We start from the raw sequence: 19,279 nt of genomic DNA on the forward strand, positions 1-19,279 counted from the left end.
CAAAAAAGACCTGTAAATCAGGCCTACATGCTACATCAACACCTTGTCCTAGAGGTGGGGAGTAGGAAACAGGGCTCTGCAGGAAATCTTGATGCATGGTGTATTAAGTGATGAATGAATTTATATATCTGTTTAAAAATTCATGTTGACATTCCTTCAGTGAACTAAAAAATATTGAAATCCATCTTGAAGTACTACATTAAAATTATTACATCCCAAATATATATTTTAAGCATGTAATGTCTTTATTGTTTCAAGTGGGACAAGAGGAGAAATAGTATTGCTGGAAAATAATAACATAACACAGTGTCTGGAATGAAAGCTGCCAATCCTTAAATATTGCTCTCCTATTCCTTTTATTAAAAATTCTTAAAGCTTACACAAAAGTATTTCATAATGATCATTCATAGTTCAAAAATATCAGGTATAAAAACTTAAAAATCATGATGAGGTATTTAAAACCAGATGTTAACTGATGACTGTATTAAGACAAAGGATTTTTATATGCTTTTATATATTGGCTCCATGTCGTTCACAATATATATATATTTTGTGTGTTATTTAAAAGTTTAAAACTACTGTCCTTTTTTATTAAATCATAAGTAAACCTTAAATTATTGTATTTATATAATTTGATTACACTATGCAAGTTACCAACGTAGTTACCTTGACAGTTCCAGCAAAGGTTTTGAGAAACACTTGCATCGCAACTGCATACAACAAGCCTAATTCTATATTCCTAGACATTTTTGTTTCATGGAATGTAGCAATCTGCCTAAATGTTAACCCTCAAACTTGGTCATGTGGTCATTTGTTGGAATCTCTATGTTTATAGCCTATTAATGAAAATAGCACAACAGAATAAAATGTGTTGTTCTTACTTATCAAACCATGGTTTCTTTGAAGGAATGCCCCCATCATGCGTCCCTGGTCCCCTCTTCCTGGAGTTTGATTCTAGAACAATCCGGACACTATTGCTATTCAACATTTTTTCTGTAGAAATGACAAAAAAGGGTGCAGTCATAAAACAACAGAGTAAAAAAACACCATGTTGCTAAAAAAAAAAAAAAGTCACCAAATTATTTAATGGGGCAATCTTGTTAACAGTTTTCATACCCTAGGCTAAAAACAACCACATTTCAAGTCACCAATATATGTCAATCTATGTAAATCATCTACTTTACTCACATCAGAATTAATAAACACCAGCATAACCTTGCCTTTTGGGGCAATGTTCTCTGGTCAAATTAAACAGGTTGGCCATAAATATCAGTGCATAGTGGAACAGAGTGAGGCTTTCAAATAACCCCATCTCTCACTGTGAATAATGGGATGGCAGCCTCACATGGGTTTGTTTTTAAAGCCAAGGCTTCAGTCAAAAAAACTTGGCTGAAGTACACTAATTATGTAATGAGCTAAAAATTACAGAAAAAACACTGTGGTGATACACTGAGATGTGTATGCAAGCCAATCATCAACTTTTGAAAGACTGATTCATTCATTCAATTTCTGAAACGATTTAATCCCATAGGTTAGTGTTTAGTTTGAAGTGTACCTGGAAACAATGGGTGCAAGGCAAAAACATACCATTTATGGTGTGCCAGTCAATCAAAAGGCATCACATACACTCACACTATGAATACTTTTGCACAGCTAATACCAGTTTTCTTCCCTTCTGATAACCTCAAGAAAAACCCTACATCAATAGACAAAATTTAATGTGAAAAAAAACTGATACCACACTCTATGGTAAGGATCCTTTATTTGAATGTTTAATTAAAATCGGAAATTCGTAAAAAAAAAACGTGAGGAAAACAGCCTGGACCAACAGTGCCTCCGAGTGGACATTTGGAAAACAATACTTCACAAACCATGCCTTATTCTCCATCTCTTTTCCCTAAATACATGTCTCTAGATATATCTACACATATTTAACCCATTTCCTTCCTCAATCTAAATGTGTATGAATTCCTCTCTAATAACTAGAATAGTCTTTTGATGCCTGTATTAATGCACTCAATTTATTAATCAAGAAAAAGATCGACAAACATGAAAGAGGTTTTTAAGCAAAATGAGTAAATTTTGGGCGGAACTACATACGGCCTATAATATCTCAGAGCACCAACTCTGGAAAAAGAATGGAAAAAGAATGAAAACAGAGAACAACAAAAAAAAAAGACCCATCTGCAAAGGGGATACTCTTACCAGTTCTGAAACTTAAGCTTAACTTAGCCATACTGAGCTCCATATATTCAAGCCTTTTAAGAAAATAACTCAGTCAGCAACGGATTATTATTATTATTATTATTATTTTGCATTGCAAAGGGTTTTTTACCAAAGGCTGATTAAAGGGTGTGAAACGTATATCTTGGCCATAATTAGGAATTACACCGGAGATTAAACAATAGATAAGATAGAATTTCACAGAGTTCAGACACCAAATCTGAAACTGATCAAATGCCATCAGCCACCTTTTGGCTCCGATAAACTCTGCCAGCCTGAACTGCTACTGCCTCTGGTCATCTGAAGACAGAAAGGCTGACCTTCCCTGCACCGGAAAGCAACGGAACAGCACCTGCCAAACGCAACTGCTCAGAACCGCAGAGAAATCAGGCTTTCGACAGCACCGCCTCAATATGTACAAGTTGAGGTTCTCTTCTACACTGACCTCAAAAAGCAGACCTAAACAAAGGGGGGAAATTCAAACACCACAAAGCAGAGGAAGCTGAGCTTTCTGGTTCAAGTCTGGTCTGGTTCCCTCCCTGGTTAAAGTGTGCGATTACAGGGAAACTCAACTTCACATGCCTAGCACAGTTTGAAGTGTACTTTTCCCTTGTGCCTCCTTAAGGAAAAGTGTGGTGTTACACAAGTTTTTCTTCTCTTTACACACCCTAGCGGTTTGAAGTGTTATTTGCCCTTACAGTGTACCTTAGTGTTTAAAATTTGCTTTCACACTTTAAAATTCCCATCAGCACACTCGTGTTAAAACTTGCCACTACAGTTGAAATTCCCCTTTTGTGTTACCTAGTGTTTACCCTTGCTGTTGCAATTAGAATAGCCACCAGCGCTATCTGGTGTTCATTGTTTGCCATTACATTTTCCCTCTGGTGTCCAACACTGGTATTGCAATTTAAATTGAACTTAAATGCTGAAGCTTGCTATTGATTAACCTTTAGATTGCTATTGATTAAGCTTTAGATTAACCTCCCCTGTGGTGGAGAAAGCTGCTATCACAATTGAAACTGCTCGGCTACTCCTCATTCACAAACCTGGTATTACGGGTTGATCTGCTACTTCTAACACCTGTGTATCTGAGTAACTGCAAACAAAATACATTGAGCTATATATAAACTGATACAGCTGTAACATAGAGCAGGCAGTGATTAGAGATTGACATTTTTAGCTTGACACCAATTTATATTTAAAAAAAAATAATAATTTAATTATTGTTATATATATATATAAAAAAAACAACAACCTCTTGTTCATGCGGCCTGGCCAATACTTAAGTCACGCTCACGCGTGAACTAGGTCTCCTTAGAAGCCACACCAAAGGAAACATGGGCAAGACCCACCTATCTGTTCGTACGAAACAAAGCTGCTTAACCTATAACAATCCCTTACTCATCTCCTCTGGGATGGCTAGTCAGCACTGTGATCCATGATTTTGAGTTACTAATTCCTATTATAGGACAAATGCATAAATAACTGCTCCTTGAGCACCCAGAACAAAAGGTGTTCTATACTTAACCAACACAAGCCATCACTTTCTTCTCCGCTCTGAACATGGGCAAAGATGCCATTTATAGAACAGACTTAGCTGATGACAATCAAATGACGGTCATGGTCCTTTCCCTGGACTCATCCCTGGAATCCTTCCAGGAATCATCCCTTCTCCCAGAAACGAGAGAGGATACCATGTGCCCCCACAATCCAAATGAATTATTTGACTCTGAATTTACGACTCAAGTCGAACAAGTACTAATAGAAGCCGATGTACTCCAAGGCGAGGAATAATGTGTGAAACTTTGTGGTGTGCTTCGTAAATATCAAGTCGTTTGCAAGTCTCACTGCCATTTAATCAGTGCTCATTTCCATTCATCCGGGGGCACAACCAATGTTCGTCCGCCAATACAAAATTCTGTTGGCATCATATGGACCGGTACAGGAAATCATTAATGACTTGTTGGAAAAGGGCATCATTTGACTCTGCAACCATTATGGCCTGTCATGAAACCCAAATGGCACCTGGCTATTAACTATCGGATACTTAATCAACAAGTCCCATTGTCCCGGTGGCCAATGACACAATTAAAACTAAATACTTCTCCACCATCAATGTAGCCTCTGGATTCTGGACTATCCCACTGTAAGCAGAAGACCAACACAAGCTAGCTTTCACCTTCGTGAACCAACAGTCCACATTCACTCTGTGCCCCTTTGGGTATGCCAATTCGCCGGCATAATTCAACATATTCTTGAACAAGGCATGTCCTGATGCCTGCGAGCAAGGCACCCTTATATATGTGGATGACATCCTCATGCATAACCACTCCCTGCCAGTACACACAGAAGAGATTGATCATGTTCTTTGACAGTTTATGAGAGCCCCAATTTATGTCGAGCCCCAAGACAGAGAATTAGCATTCTTTATTAACCTTCTCATAAAGGTGCCCGAAAATATCTATTGCTTGAAGATATCGTTTATGTTGGGATCTGGCAGGATTCAGGCTATGTTCGACTAAAAACAACACCTCTTGTAGCATACGAGGATAACCCTGATCTATACTTGGTGTCTAACTTGCTCATATGCACCCTCTCACCAAAAACATCCATTGCCTGTGTCCTAGCAAACCTTTTATTCATGACAGTGTGAATGAGATCTGTGGCCTTAAGCCTATGATGAGTGATACCCAGTGTCATGTGGTCGTCACACCCTGATGTTTGGTAACCAGTACCCAAGCAGAGATCAATGGAAACATTTGGTTGGTTAACACCCCCTTTACAGAGGCCCTACTAACCTATGAGCAACATGATACCTCAGAAAGGGTGCCCCTACCTAGCAATACTTATTGGGTAGATGTCCCTGCAAACACATGTGGGAGACCTGGCCTCTATCACCTGAACCCTGACCAATATGAGATTTCTGTCATTCTCATTTCTTTTCCAAACACACAATCGAGCTAGATCCAACAACACTAACACACCTAGAATATGAGGGAACTCAAGTTATCGAGTCACTTTCTAGTTACACTACCAGGATTAGGATATCTCTTGATCTTGGGTATAGCTTGGTTCTATTTCAAATTCACTCGAGCCCTACAGAGCAGGTTAGATACACGGTCTGATAAAATGGTTAGGTTTCTTATGCATAAGAGAGCCCCAGAGTTGGCCCCTCAGGTTTTAAGTATGAAGCTGAGGATGACATCGAAGAACCAGCCCTCGATGTAGCATTTGAACAGGACCTGCCCATAAGTAATTAGAAGTCCTTCATTCTACAGCCAAACAACATTTAATATGCTCCCATATACACTTATATGAAGGCATCTGCTGAAAGTGGACACTAAAATATGAAAGAGGTTTTTAAGCAAAATGAGTAAATTGAATTCATGTGGAATTCAAAACCCCAAACCATATGAGAGTCTCATATGACAGCAATAGTTTTATTTACGAATCTCTGTTTTCAGATCAATTGTCCAGTAGGTTCAATAGCCAATCAGAGACTAGCTCTTTCTTAGTAGGGTGGAACTACAGTACATACGGCCTATAATGTCCCAGAGTGCCAACTTGAAAAAAGGATGGAGAAAAGAATTTAAAAGAAAAGTTCTGAAACTTAAGCTTAACTTAGCTACACTGAGCTCCATATATATTCCATATATAATTTAAGAAAATAACTTGGTTAGCATCAGTGCAACTTTTTTTGTTTTTTTTACATTTTAAATTTTTTTTAATTGCCCCATAAAACGTTTACCAAAGACTAGTCAAGAGATAAGATAAAAATTCACAGACTTTCAGACACCAACTCTGAAACTGATCAAAGGCCATCAGCCACCTTTTGGCTCCAATCTACTCTCCCAACAAGAACTGCTACAGCCTCTGCTCATCTGAAGCCAGAAACATCGACCTTCCCTGCACCAGAAAGCACTGGAACCGCACTGCAGACACAACTGCCCAGAACCCCACAGAGGTCGGGCCTTCAACAGCACCACAGACTCGACTGCCTAGAACTCCCTGTAAATTCTGTCCTTCGGCAGCACCGTGGGCATGACCTTGTGTGTATCACAGCGAGCCCAGTTCTGGATCATATCCTTCTCAATGGAAGCAGATACGGCGGGTTCAGACAGCTCGGTGTGATCGACCAATAGTAAGCCTTTGAGCAATCCTTCAGAGTCCATGCCTTAGTCCTTTGATATATTCCACTTTAGCTATTAGTTAACTTACCTTAGAGTTAGATCACATTTTGCCACACAATGGATATCCCTCTCATATTATCACTATAGACTCATAAGAGAGGTTTCACATGTGTTAATCTAGTCTATGAGGTTTTAATAATTGTATTATGAGTGAATATTGTTTATTCCAATAAAGTACCCATTTATGATTTGAAGTGATTGTGTGTGTGTGCGCGCGTGTGTGTATAAAGATTGTTCATTAAGAAGATTCTGAAAATCCTGAAATAAAACCCACATTCTAGCAAGAAACTGTAACCAAATTTATAATAGATTATTAGTATTATTATTCTCTACAAAGGGTTAATAATAATAATAACAACAAAAAACAACAACAATCAATAACCACAATTAAGTATAAATAATCCAAATAATTTTCCCACACTACACACTTTACTTTACAGTCTTTTTACATACTTTACAATAATTTTTTACAAAATGTAAGAATAAAAAAATTCCAAAAGATTTTTCTAGTAGAAAGTGGAGATCTGAAATATGAGTGATTTTAAACAAAGTTTTACCTCGTGGGGGCATGTCCACCTCTCCCATGGTGAGGCCTATTAGATTGGGACGCTGGACATTGACCCGATGCCTGTACATGGGCCGTGAATTCAAACTGGGAGCTTCTGGGTTATAAACATCTGCTTCAAATAAGTCTACAGACAGACATGGAAGTCAAAAGAGAACCCTTTATAACTTTAATTTATTGCCTAAATGTCTATATCTTGGATTACTTGGCTAATTACAAATTAAGTAAATGTAAATACAATAAACAATTAAAAATTTGTAAATTTTACAGCATATAATTAAATATGTCTTCTGCATTTAACCCATCTGGGACAGTGAACACACACATGCGGGCGCATGCTCACAGGGCAATGAGCACAAATACCCCAAATTTTTCTGCAGGTATTTTAAACTGAACCAGTGATTTTTCAGTCCCAAGTTTACCTGGAACAATTAGGCCACAGATGCCCAGCTATATGGTTGTACATTTCACTTTAAATAAGAACAAAACACAATTCAACTAGAAGCACCCAAACATTTGTAAATGCTGTAGAACTTCAAGGCCTATGACCGTGAGGAAACGCTGTTTTCTCCAATTTATTTAAGTTCAGTTCGCATGTTGTATGATAGAATGCTATGTTAGAGGGGGAAAAAAACCTGTTTGTATGTGGCTTAAGTGCTGTTCTTCATCACAGAACTCATTTTTGGAATATGAACTCAAATATATATATATATATTCGCAAAAGTGAGAAAGTTGACAAAGCCAAAATTGTAAACAGCACAACGGCAATGAAATGAACGCTATGAGGAACACCATTAAAGACATCGAGAATGGCCTGTCAACATGGTCAGATTAAGTAACTATGCTACAGAACACAGTGGCTGGGCATAAAACCAAGATAACCTAATTGAGGGAGAGATGCAGAGGGTAGGGAAGGATGCAGAGGTATAATATCTGAATTGTGAGTATTGCAGAGGAACCTGGCTCAAGCTCTACTGTGGCTGTTTCAAAACTTTTGAAAGAAGTACTACACCTATTAGATCCTACAGTCCTATTTGATCACTCACACAGAGGTCTTCCACAGAGGAAGCCTGATGGAATCCACTTCATTACTTTCAGGACTGCGTTGAGGTTCTGCGGCAAACCTGGGAGAATGGCCAGCTTCCACACAAAAGAGAACTGATCGCCATCTTTCCGAATAATACAGCGAGGGTCTCCAAGGACCGTGCAGCATTTAATGAGGTATAATGAGGTAAAAAAATACCTTGTTCAAGTCCGGCAGGACATTTGCTATTGTATAATGTTCAATGCCCAACTCTTTAGTTCAACGGGAACATCAAGGTATTTTTAGACCCAGTAAAGGCAATGGCTTACATGAAATAAAACATCACATCTTGACTTATATTATGCCGCATGTCTCCATATGTACTCCATATCTGAAAACTGTAGTCAGGTAGTAGAATGTCTATTGTTTAAGGTAAAATCCTTATATGCTCTACTGGCATAAACAAAGGTTAAAGCAATGTTTCGATGCACCTTTTATTCTGTTTGACTGCATTTATTTGTATTTACATATGTTATGATTTTTATATTATTTTGCACGTTCTGTTTTTTTTTTTTTTTGGTCTCTCTTATTATGGGATGTTAGGCAGGAGCTAGTAGGCTGAACACTAGAACACACTCCACAAACACTAGACATGTTGATGTTTCCCATAATGATTTTCCCTTAAAAATCTTAAAATTGTGAAAGGGGTGATCGACCTGATCAATAAGAATATACCATTTTTAATAGGATTTGAATCTGAATCCACAGGATGTTATGTAATTGTAGCTGGTCAGTTATGCAGATTCCCGATTATCCTAGCAAATACGCATGCACCAAATATAAATTATAGCACATTATTCACTAATTTTTTTCCCCAGATGCCAAATATGGACATGCATCATCTCATATTATGTGGGGATATAAATTGCATATGGTCTCCAGAATTAGATCATAGTCCAGCCATGTTGATATATAAAAATTAAAATCAGCTCAATCCATCAAACTTAATCTTAAAACCTATGGCATATCAGGTGTGTAGAAATTTCATAATCCTGGTTCCAGAATTTATTTTAATTTTTTTCCCCCTCTGAGGTAAGAGAAGTGAGCTTGAGGCTGGAGGATTGCAGGGTCAATTCCCGGGACTGGAAAGGAAAAATTAATTAATGGCTGAAGTGCCCTTGAGCAAGCCACCTAATCCCCAAACTGCTCCCTGGGCACCGAGGTGGTTGGCAGCCCCCTGCTCCAGTTGTGTGTGTTTGTGAAGCATTGCTCACTAGTGTGTGTTTGTGTGTTCACTACCACGGATGGGTCAAATGCAGAGAAGTAATTTCCGTAAGGGGATCAATAAAGGTGTTTCTTCTTCTTCTTCATTTCGTATTTTACAATGCGTCAGAAAGCAGATACTGAACGCCTTAATCAGTTGACAGATACTTTTAAAACTAGATATAATGTACTGTCATTCATTCTCTGATGAAGTGCTTAATATTATCATTTTAAAATACAAAATTTGATCTTATGACATATTTTCTGAGAAAATTTTTAACTTATTTAAAAGACACCAGGGCTCCATAAAAACACTGGCTTTGAGCAGACAAACAGATTAGATAGTAAGCAAATGGTATGCATGCCTTGCTCAGCATGCCAATTTTACTTTAGACAGTACATAATCGTTAAATACAGTGATTATGTACTGTCTAAAATAATATGTACTGTGATTATGTACTTATGATTATGTAAAATAGTAACAGTACATATAAATTTAACTCATTTTAACTTGTCATGTATCTTGTAAGACAAATTACCAGAATTGTAGAGGGCTGAAGGAGGTTGGGGGATTGGAAGGTGCCCTCCAGAGGTGACAAGATGTGGTGGAGGCTGTGGAAGAGGAGGTCGGACTCCTGTGCTGACAATGGTGGGAACAGAACCAGAGATAGAGTTTGGAGGAATGTCCATCCCTGAAGGCTGCAGTGCAGGGAGAGGAGGTGGAGGACCTGAATACATACAATAGTCAGTGAAATATCCTGTTAACACAACACAAAATCTAACCATTCAAATTCTACAACCATTAAACTTAAGACCCAACCACAAATTCTAACAGTCTTCCAGGGTGTATTCCTGCCTTGCGCCCAATGATTCCGGGTAGGCTCCGGACACACCACGACCCTGAACTGGATAAGTGGTTACAGATAATGAATAAATGAAAGAACAATGAAATGGATTACAGTGATAGACGAGGGAGGAGGGAGATTAATATATAAGGGAATTTCTCTTTAACTACCCTAAATTTTAAAAGGCCTACAGTTTAGCCCAGCAAAGCCAAATCTCCTGAGTTATGAAAGAATTTAACTAGCGACCATAGATGTCCCTTGAGTGGTGTGAACACGATGCCAGCAGAAGACTTCAAGCATGCCAGGCTTTCTGAAGCTTCCAGCAGATACAGGTCTTGTAGCATTGCAGCTCTTCTTCCATTGGGCTTTTGGTCAGACACACACCCTTGGACATAGCGAACACTCAATCTGAGCAGATGGCATTCTGAGGGTGCATGTGGGGATTCTCCTTTGCAAGGTCTACTTCCTTGTGAGAGCCACATCCATGCATGTCTCTCCTGGGCCTTTGCTCAGAGACGCCGCCTCAGAAAGTGATCATTCTGAGGGTGCATGTGGCCTTCTCCTTCGCAGGGTCTGCTTCCTCGTGAGAGCCATGGGCATTTTCATCTTTCCTGGGTAGCAGACTGGTGCCTGATGGCGCCCATTCACACTTCAGGGCTCAGAGCTCTGAGGTCTCTCACGCTCCGGGCATGGCATCGAGCTTTGCTGGATTAAACTATAGCTTTCTAATTTTGGTAATTGAAAAAAATAAAAATAAAACTTCTGTGGCTCGCTTAACTGAAATTCCTGACTGGAAGCACATTCACCCTTGGGTGAGTCTTTTCTTTTCCTTCATTCCACTCCTGCCTTTCATTCTGTTACAAACTCTCCTCTTTTCTTTTCTCTCTATATTTTCTTTCTCTGTTCTGTGTTCTCTACTAAGAATGAAAAAAGTTGAAGTGTTGTAGACTCGAAGAGAAGTAATGTTTCCCCACCACTGGTTTGTACACCCGGGCCTTAGGAACCCTGCCTTGAAGTCTTGAATGGTCCTCAGGGCTTGAGGGTTGCCCTGTCCTAATGCTGACTTGATGTTCTTTAGACTAGAACCTCCCTGGAGTAGTGACATCACACATAATATATGACACTTGACAAGACAATAACTTAAGGATTCCTGTTGAGTGTCCAAGATTTCTGAATCATGCTCATGTCATATAAAAGATTATATGTTAACACAAAATAATACCATTCAAACAAAACCTTGTTTTACGCAATTCTTAAATATATAAAACGCATATAGTATGTGAAGACCTTGGTGGTTCCATACAAAAGGTCATTTTAAACACATGATTATAATTCCATTTTTGATTATCCAACTGGTATTAAATTTTGCAACATTTTTTACCATGTGATAAACTTTTAAGGAAATAAAGGGATTAAGGAAGGTTTGATTCTTTAAGTTTTAACAGTCTTTAAAATATTTGAGAAGAAATTGGTAGGTTGATCAGTGACTGTGTCTCTTTCTGGCTAAAGCAGAATTCCATTGTTGCCCCTGGAAACACTTGGTCATACACAGGGCCTGGAGTGGCCTGTAGTGTTGGTATTATGACCCTCTGGGTCAGATCTGCCATTGATATGGCAAGGCTGAGCAATTGTGCCTTTGCAGCTCTCTCACTGACGAGATAATCTACAGAAAACTTTTCCTTTGACAATTTCAATAACTATATTCAGCCTTACGTAATCACCTATTTAATGTGGAACAGAAATTTCAAATACGAAGCTGATGAATAATGGAAATGTTAGCCTTATGAACTAACCCATTTTAGGTGAAACTAAACATTTAGATACAAAATTTACAAATAAGAAGCAAATGTCTGACTTCTAATATTACATTTAAGGTTTAAAAGTTTTGAATTTGGACAGCAAAACCTAATTTAAACTCTTGCAATAGTGTTTATCTACATGCCCAATACACAATATTATAAGAAAAAAAATAACAATGGCAAAACAATAACAACCATAGTATCAGTTAGCTTTAGAATGTAAATGCAAGAGACTTCAGGTGAAAGATCAAATGTTGTGCCTTTTACCTGCCACAGGAGGGAGGCTGGGGGGCATGGCACTGGGCGGAGGTACAGGGGGCCTCAAGTTAACTGGTGGAGGTGTGAGCAAAGAGGGAGGAGGAGGAAGACCAGGTGGAGGAGGGCCATCCACCACAGGAAGAGGTGGAGCTGGGAAGGGAAGAATGCTGGGCAGGTTTACATCCTCCACCACAACAGGGTCACTGCCATGGTCAAAAGGGCACATGTCCCCCCTCATGCAGAACCCTTTCTCTGGAGGAAGACAAACATAAAAAGATTAAAAGCATAAGAACATTCATGAGAGATTCATCATCTCTCAAACATAAGAATCCATCTTTTATGTTAGCTGGATTAACATAAGTAATTACAGAGAAAATTACATAGGTAAATAAAACCATGTACTGTATTTATATAGCACTTTTCTATGACAATGTAATTTCATAGTACTTAATTAAGCAAAAAAATAAGTTAAAAAAAAAGATTAAAGGTAATATTGCTAGTATCACACTATAAATGATCACACTATTATAATTAACACTGGCAAAAAACTTTGGTGTCAGATTTGCTAAATCATTATACACTCACCTCAAGCAAATATTAAAAGCCTTGGCTGACTAACATTTGGTGTAAGAGGAAATCTAGATTAATAGCTTTTCACCATATAATCCCTTTAACCTCCTCTCTGTGATAATAACCAAGAACAATAGTTTGGGGGTAAAAATCCCTAGAAAACAGTATAAAGATATAAACCCTATCTCCATACCATCATAATCACGACATCGTTTGCGTGGGGGAGGAGCTGGTCTCCCATAGGGGGGGTGGTGGTCCTGATGGAAATCGGACCAGCTCTCTGTAGTGCTGTTGCCATGATGAGTCGGGGCAATGACTGTGATAGTGCTGCTGAGGGAAGGGACTGGGAAGTGTGCTGAGGACATGCATGTGGTGAGAGGTGTGGCCACATAACCTTCATTAGCTCCACCTTCCTGACGCTCAGAACGCTCATGCTCATACTTTGACTTCCCAGAATCCCTCTCTATGAAATATAAAAGCAGATTAAAACTTTAAAAACATTTATTTTCCTGAAGTGTAACAGATGTCTGCTGTATTTCTTAGTATAGCTCTCCACACAATATAGAAAGGGCAATTATAAAATCACAAGGCTAACATGGTTCTGCAATCTCTTCAAGACAAACTCATGTATGAGCTTTAAATGGGCTTATAGCTTAATTATAGAGACCAAAAACCTTAGTACACTAAAGATCTGTGAAATCTGTGAATTGAAATGTAAAAGTTAAATTGCAGCTCCTGTCTCAAGGCTATGTTGCCATGGTAATGTAAACAAAATCGTGTGGGGACTGTCAGTCACAAACGTTCATTAGAGTATTAAGAACACTCCTACACTGTTCTGAGAGGTCTGTTGAGACCATTTTTTCTCATTTTGAGGAGTGTTTTCTGCTTTTGGTTTTCTCTTTAAACTTTGTTGAATGCATGGCAAACACCCTCATTCAGTATTATACAAAACAAATTAAACATAATTTAATATATCAAAGTGTGTTCCCAAGGACTTTAAGCCTAGAAATTACTGACCCACGAAACAAAAGTTTACAGAACTCCTAAGCTGTCAGTTACCATATATAGGTATGATGAAAAAAATACAGCATTTGAGACCTTTGAAAAACACTGCTTGTTCAAGCTAATGACATATGGAAAAGGTTAGGAAAACATTTTTTTGATTTTCTAATAGATGTCCTCATTGGAGAACTAATTTAAAGACAGTAACTATGGAGCTAATACAATTTTAAGTATTTGAATCTGAATTTTGAATATTTTATTTATATTTGTCTGTATTTTTGTATGGTATTTGATAAAATTGAGGTGGGAAAAAAAGTTACAGGCCCATAAATTCAAGTCTAAAATATTCAAATTGCAAAAATACGAATCTAGGCCAGAGGTCAATCGGGGGGGCTTCTCAAGAAAAAGTAAAATTGAAAACAGTAGTAACCAATCACATCTCAAAGCCATCAATCGCAGAGCTCACACTCTCCCAATTCCTGCCCTGAGCCCTAAGTACTTCCTTAAAGTGAGCACTTTAATGACAGTGTAAGCTTGAGCAAAAGGGGTGCAGTGTTCAAGTGATGAAGGTGTCTGAGGGAAGAACTGGGACACATTTTGCCTCGTCTCTTCGTGTCCATCATTACAGCTTAGACACAGGCTCTGCTCAGTATTACAGTGTTTTACTGGATGCTCAGGCAGAAATGTGATGAAAGTTGCTAAGATCACAATCTTATTCAAATGTGGACGTGTTTCTGTGACACATGCCTTTCACTGTGACTGAAAGTCAGCTCCTCTCGCTGTAACCCATACAAACACAATGGAAACAAACTGTTACTGCCTTTCTGACGAGACAAGCTCTCCAAACTATTAAAGCCACAACACCAGAAAATGAGGGTATTCATCAATATGTTAACAACTTTGAATCTCCATTACAAACAGAAGCGTTTTTTCAATCAGACCTGTATAGAAGTTTAAGCAGAAGTCTACATTAATTCCCTCTTCCTTCATATAATTCTGCTTAATTACATGTAACGATGCTTGCTTTAATGAAATGTCACCATTAATATTTAATTTTTTCGGCTCCTGCCATGATCACAAGTTTTCTTTTCTGACGGAACCGAGTGTCATTCAGCAGTTTTGTAGTTTGTTTTGATCAGACTTTCCACAATCATAAACAGTCCTGAACTGAGTGTTTATGTTATATCACTCCAGCATGTATTTTTTATTATTATTATTTTTTTTTTTAATAAAGACACTGTACAATGTAAATGTAACAGTAAAATGGCACTTGTTTACACAAGAAAACTGTCAGATCATGAATAAATTATATTCAAACTGTCATATTTTTTACGTTACTAAACACAAAAACCTTTGTTTAGTATTAATATTTATTGACCAGAATAAAACTGTACTGGGCATAGCTTGAAACCCATCATTTATGTAGAAATACTTACATTTCTGTAAATGTCTGATTCTAAAACAGTGCTGTGTGTAATGGAGGTACAGTCTCCTTATCTAAATTTAGTGAAACAAAACAACCAAAAACACAAGTACTAAAAAACTGTTTTGGTGTAAATTTCAAGTTAAATAGAGGCACTGTGTAAATAAGTTGGTCCTGAGAAGCCCACTGGTTGACCTCTGGCCAAGACCTGCAATCTGAATTTTTTTAGACTTGAATTCATGGGTCTTAGTTTTTTATATATATTATTTAATCAGAATATTTCACCACATCAAAATTTCAAGTTTATCAAATACCATACAAAAACAATTCAAATATAAAATATTCAGACAAATATTTAAAATTCAGATTCGAATATGTAACCTAATAGACTAAAGCTAAAAAGACAAAAGCAAGCAAGCTCAGAAGTGTGTGTACCTCTGCTCCTGGTTCTAGATCGGCTGCGTGAGCGTGTCCTGCTGCGTTCTCGCTCTCTATCCCTGTCTCGTTCTCTGTCTCTGTCCCTGTCTCGTGTGCGGTCCTTACTCCAGCTGCGACTGCGGCTCCTGCTGTAGCTCCTGCTACGTCCACGACGTCGGTTATAACGATCCCGATAGGAGTCTCTTCTGGGAGGGTTTCGCTCATACTCTCTTTTCCTAGAGCGATCGTCCTTCTTACGCTCATCAATCCTCCTAAAATTCAAAACAATCATCAGTTACAACCAACAGCAAATAAATGCATTAATAAATAATCATTGAACAACAACATTTCTGCCTCTGCATTTAACATATCAGAGGTAGTAAACACACTCTTGTACTAGTGACTTGGGCAGGGAACACACACACACCAAGAGCAGCATGTTGTCATCATCTGCACCTGGGAAGCATTTTGGGGGCTAAACGCCTTTCTTAAGGGCACTTCAACAATGGCTGTTCCTGCCTATCATGGGGTTTGAACCGGTGGACTTCCTGTAATGGCACTTTTCCACTGCACCTACTTGACTAAACTCTTGATTATCCACTAGCCAAATCTGGTACCTGGGTACCTTAGTCCCTTTTCTGGTAGGAAGCCAGCCGAGTAGGTACTAAATGACGTGTAAACCTTCTAGAGCACTGTTTGGCCAGAGAGACAATCACCACAAAATGCAGAACTCCAGCACAAACTAGCCACTTTTCTCTAAGTAAAAGCAGCGGTCACATGTATCCAAATCACAATAGCTGCTGATAAAACTGTGGAGTGGGGTTTTGAATCGGTGGCTGACAAAAAGCTATAGGAAGTGCTGGACTCAGCAAACAAAACTCTGCTGTGAACATTGGGAAATTTGAGAGAACTGGGAAGTGAAGCCATATTCAGTTCAAAGAAACTAAAACAACATGTGAATACACAATGGGTAAACAGCACCTTACTGCTGCAGTTGTGATTTTCAAAACCCACAGTTCCCTTTAGAGTTGGGGTTTTGTGACATCACCAGTTACATTTTTTTGGGGGAGCTGTGCTAGTGAAAAAGTGCATAAGGTAATCCCACATATATACACACACACATTACTAGGGATAGGCTGTATCCACATTTTTCATACCATAATACCGTCTGAAAATATTATCTCTGTATACGGTATTACTATGGGGAGAGGGTGCTCTGTCAGGCTGCACTGAGCCTTATATCTCTGAGCACAAAGTCAAGTGAATTTTGCTAAACACAGCCCGATAATGCATACTGACACGTGTTGACAATAAAAACCTGTTTGTGGGAGAGCAAATTTCAGCAACTGGGTGCTGAAGGAACAGAAAAGTTCGAAAATAAGCGAAATAAAACATTTTACACTGTTTAGAAGCACAGCTGGTGCTAACGGGCACTTGTGGTTTAGAACATCACAACACATTTTTCAGAAAATTGAGGCTCAAAGCGTACAGATTTAGAGAATAAAGCCATATACCTGTGAGCACAAAGTCAAGTGAAGGACTTTGAGAATTATGTCTGTGTACAGCTTAATTCCTTTCTCTTTTAACCCAATCTTGGCGCTAAATTTACAACTGCGGTGGGCTACTGGTTTCTGGTTTTACTGTTTTCAGACCGTGACATCAGCAATCACTGAGCTCCCATAGCGCCCACCTCCCTGTGGCTTAAATGCACATGATCATTTTAGCCGACTTAGATACACCGCACACCGCCTTCATTTTAAGATACCGTCCACATTTTAAAATACCATGGTATACGGTATTATCGTTATACCGGCCAACCCTATACAACACACATACACACACAGGTATATTGTATATTATACTCATTCATTACACACAGACTGATATATTTCAAGTACTTATTTCTTTTAATTTGATGATTATAACTGACAACTAATGAAAACCCCAAATTCTGTGTCTTACCGGAATTCCGTGAAGCTGCTTTGTGACATCATCAGTTGTAAAAAGGACTATACAAATAAGTGTCTTTGATTAGATTTTGTTTTTTTTAGTTTGTAAGTGAGTAATCTAGACAATTTTCCCCATGCTTCATAATATCTTTGTTTGTGGAAGATTTTTTTTTATGTCATTTGAGTCTATTTCATTTAATTTACTTTTATTTCTTATCTAGTTCTATTTCTATTTTTTGATCAAATGTGTTTTTGTGAATATTCTCTGGAGTTTTTAATTTAATCTTTTTTAAATTTGTTTTTTTTAATTAATTTGAGCAATATCCTGTACATTTTCCCCCTACTTTACATGTATCCCAAAAATTAGCATTTGCGGCAAGGTAATCATTTATATCCCCTTTTAGCTGCTGCTTTGTTAGATTTAGAATAATTATGTTTAGCCTCCAGATGATATTCCTCTCCTCCTGGCCTAGTATTAAATTAATCAATGGAAACTGCAGTATGGTCTGACAAATCCATGGTCCCAATGTGGAAATTTATCACCCTGGATAGCTCACTTTGAAACATTTAAAAGAAAAAAAAAGTCAAGTCTTGAATAAACAGAATTGTGCATGAGAGAAATATGTATAGCCCCACTTTGTTGTGTTCAGTTCCCGCCATATATTTAAAAGTTCAAGCTCCTTCAACATTAACTTTATATTTTTTGCAATTTTCTTCCCCCCTGATTAAAAAGGTTTTGATGTATCCAGTGTTGGATAGAGTCTAATATTAAAATCACCACCACAAATTAGGATTCCTTGAGTCACCTGGATTAATAGTTAGTTCAAAAAATTGTTTAAAGGGGGCGTCACGTGATCCCGACAGGAATGGTAGCATAGTGTAAGGGCGCCCTAAAACTTCGCACATTATTTTCACCCCAAACCTCTACAAACCTGACTTCTCTTGGACTTCAATATGTCAAACCCTTTATCAACCAAGGAGTGTGAAATTGTTACCAAAGCACACAGCCAAGGCAACACAAGAATTTTTTTAGGGACAACTGTGAAAACCCTTGAGTGGCCAAGACTGAATCCCAGAAATTGAACCTAATGGAACAGCTTTGGAGAGACCTAAAATTGGCCACTGACGGATCTCATCCAACCTAACAGAGCTTAAGAGGGTCTGCAGAGAAGAATGGCAGAAAATCCCCAAATCGACATGTACAAATTCTGTGGCATCACACACAAGAACACTGAAGACCAGTGCAGTGGCAGTGTCCTATTTATTACATACCTAACTTCATAGTAAGCAATGTAGAGAATAGGGTGAAGGGCCATGTGGAACATGCCTCACCTTGTATATAAAGAAAATACCTTGGGGCAAGCCCCCCTGGAAACCCACTGAGAATGTACTAAAGGCTCTGCAGCTTGGAAAAAAAAAAGCCTTAGCATGAGAGTTTGAGGGGAGTCTGGGGCAATTTTCCAAAATTTTGAAATTGCCCAAAACCAGGCGGGTCTATACAGAGCAAAACCTAACGGTGATACTTAGATGCTAGACAAACTATCTAGCAGAGCTTAGTTAATACAGGTTAAATCATTTCATTTCAACTGGGTTAACTGAGTTTTTAACTGTAGCAGAACAAAAGAGAATCCTTCCTTTCCCGTTTGCTTGTGCGTGGCCCATCGCCCTAAGGAAGAAACTGACATGGCTGGAGACTAATCGCTGCCAAAAGGTGCTTCAATTAAGTCCTGAGTAAAGTGTCTGAAAACTTT

The 19,279-nt window shown here is 38.4% G+C and overlaps 1 protein-coding gene across 2 annotated transcripts in view; it reads right to left on the minus strand.

The window, feature by feature from the left end:
• rbm26 (RNA binding motif protein 26) overlaps positions 1 to 19,279 on the minus strand; it is a 63,857-nt gene that overhangs the window by 26,404 nt on the left and 18,174 nt on the right. For both annotated transcript variants that reach the window (XM_066663792.1, XM_066663794.1), the window contains exons 5-10: positions 15,598 to 15,851; positions 12,931 to 13,200; positions 12,177 to 12,419; positions 9,805 to 9,993; positions 6,971 to 7,105; positions 882 to 993 (exon numbers count right to left, since the gene is read on the minus strand). In XM_066663792.1, coding sequence (XP_066519889.1) covers positions 882 to 993; positions 6,971 to 7,105; positions 9,805 to 9,993; positions 12,177 to 12,419; positions 12,931 to 13,200; positions 15,598 to 15,851 — 1,203 coding nt within the window. The remainder of the gene's footprint in view (positions 1 to 881; positions 994 to 6,970; positions 7,106 to 9,804; positions 9,994 to 12,176; positions 12,420 to 12,930; positions 13,201 to 15,597; positions 15,852 to 19,279) is intronic.

The sequence above is a fragment of the Hoplias malabaricus genome, chromosome 3 (genome assembly GCF_029633855.1).
Source record: "Hoplias malabaricus isolate fHopMal1 chromosome 3, fHopMal1.hap1, whole genome shotgun sequence".
Classification (NCBI taxonomy): Eukaryota; Metazoa; Chordata; class Actinopteri; order Characiformes; family Erythrinidae; genus Hoplias; species Hoplias malabaricus.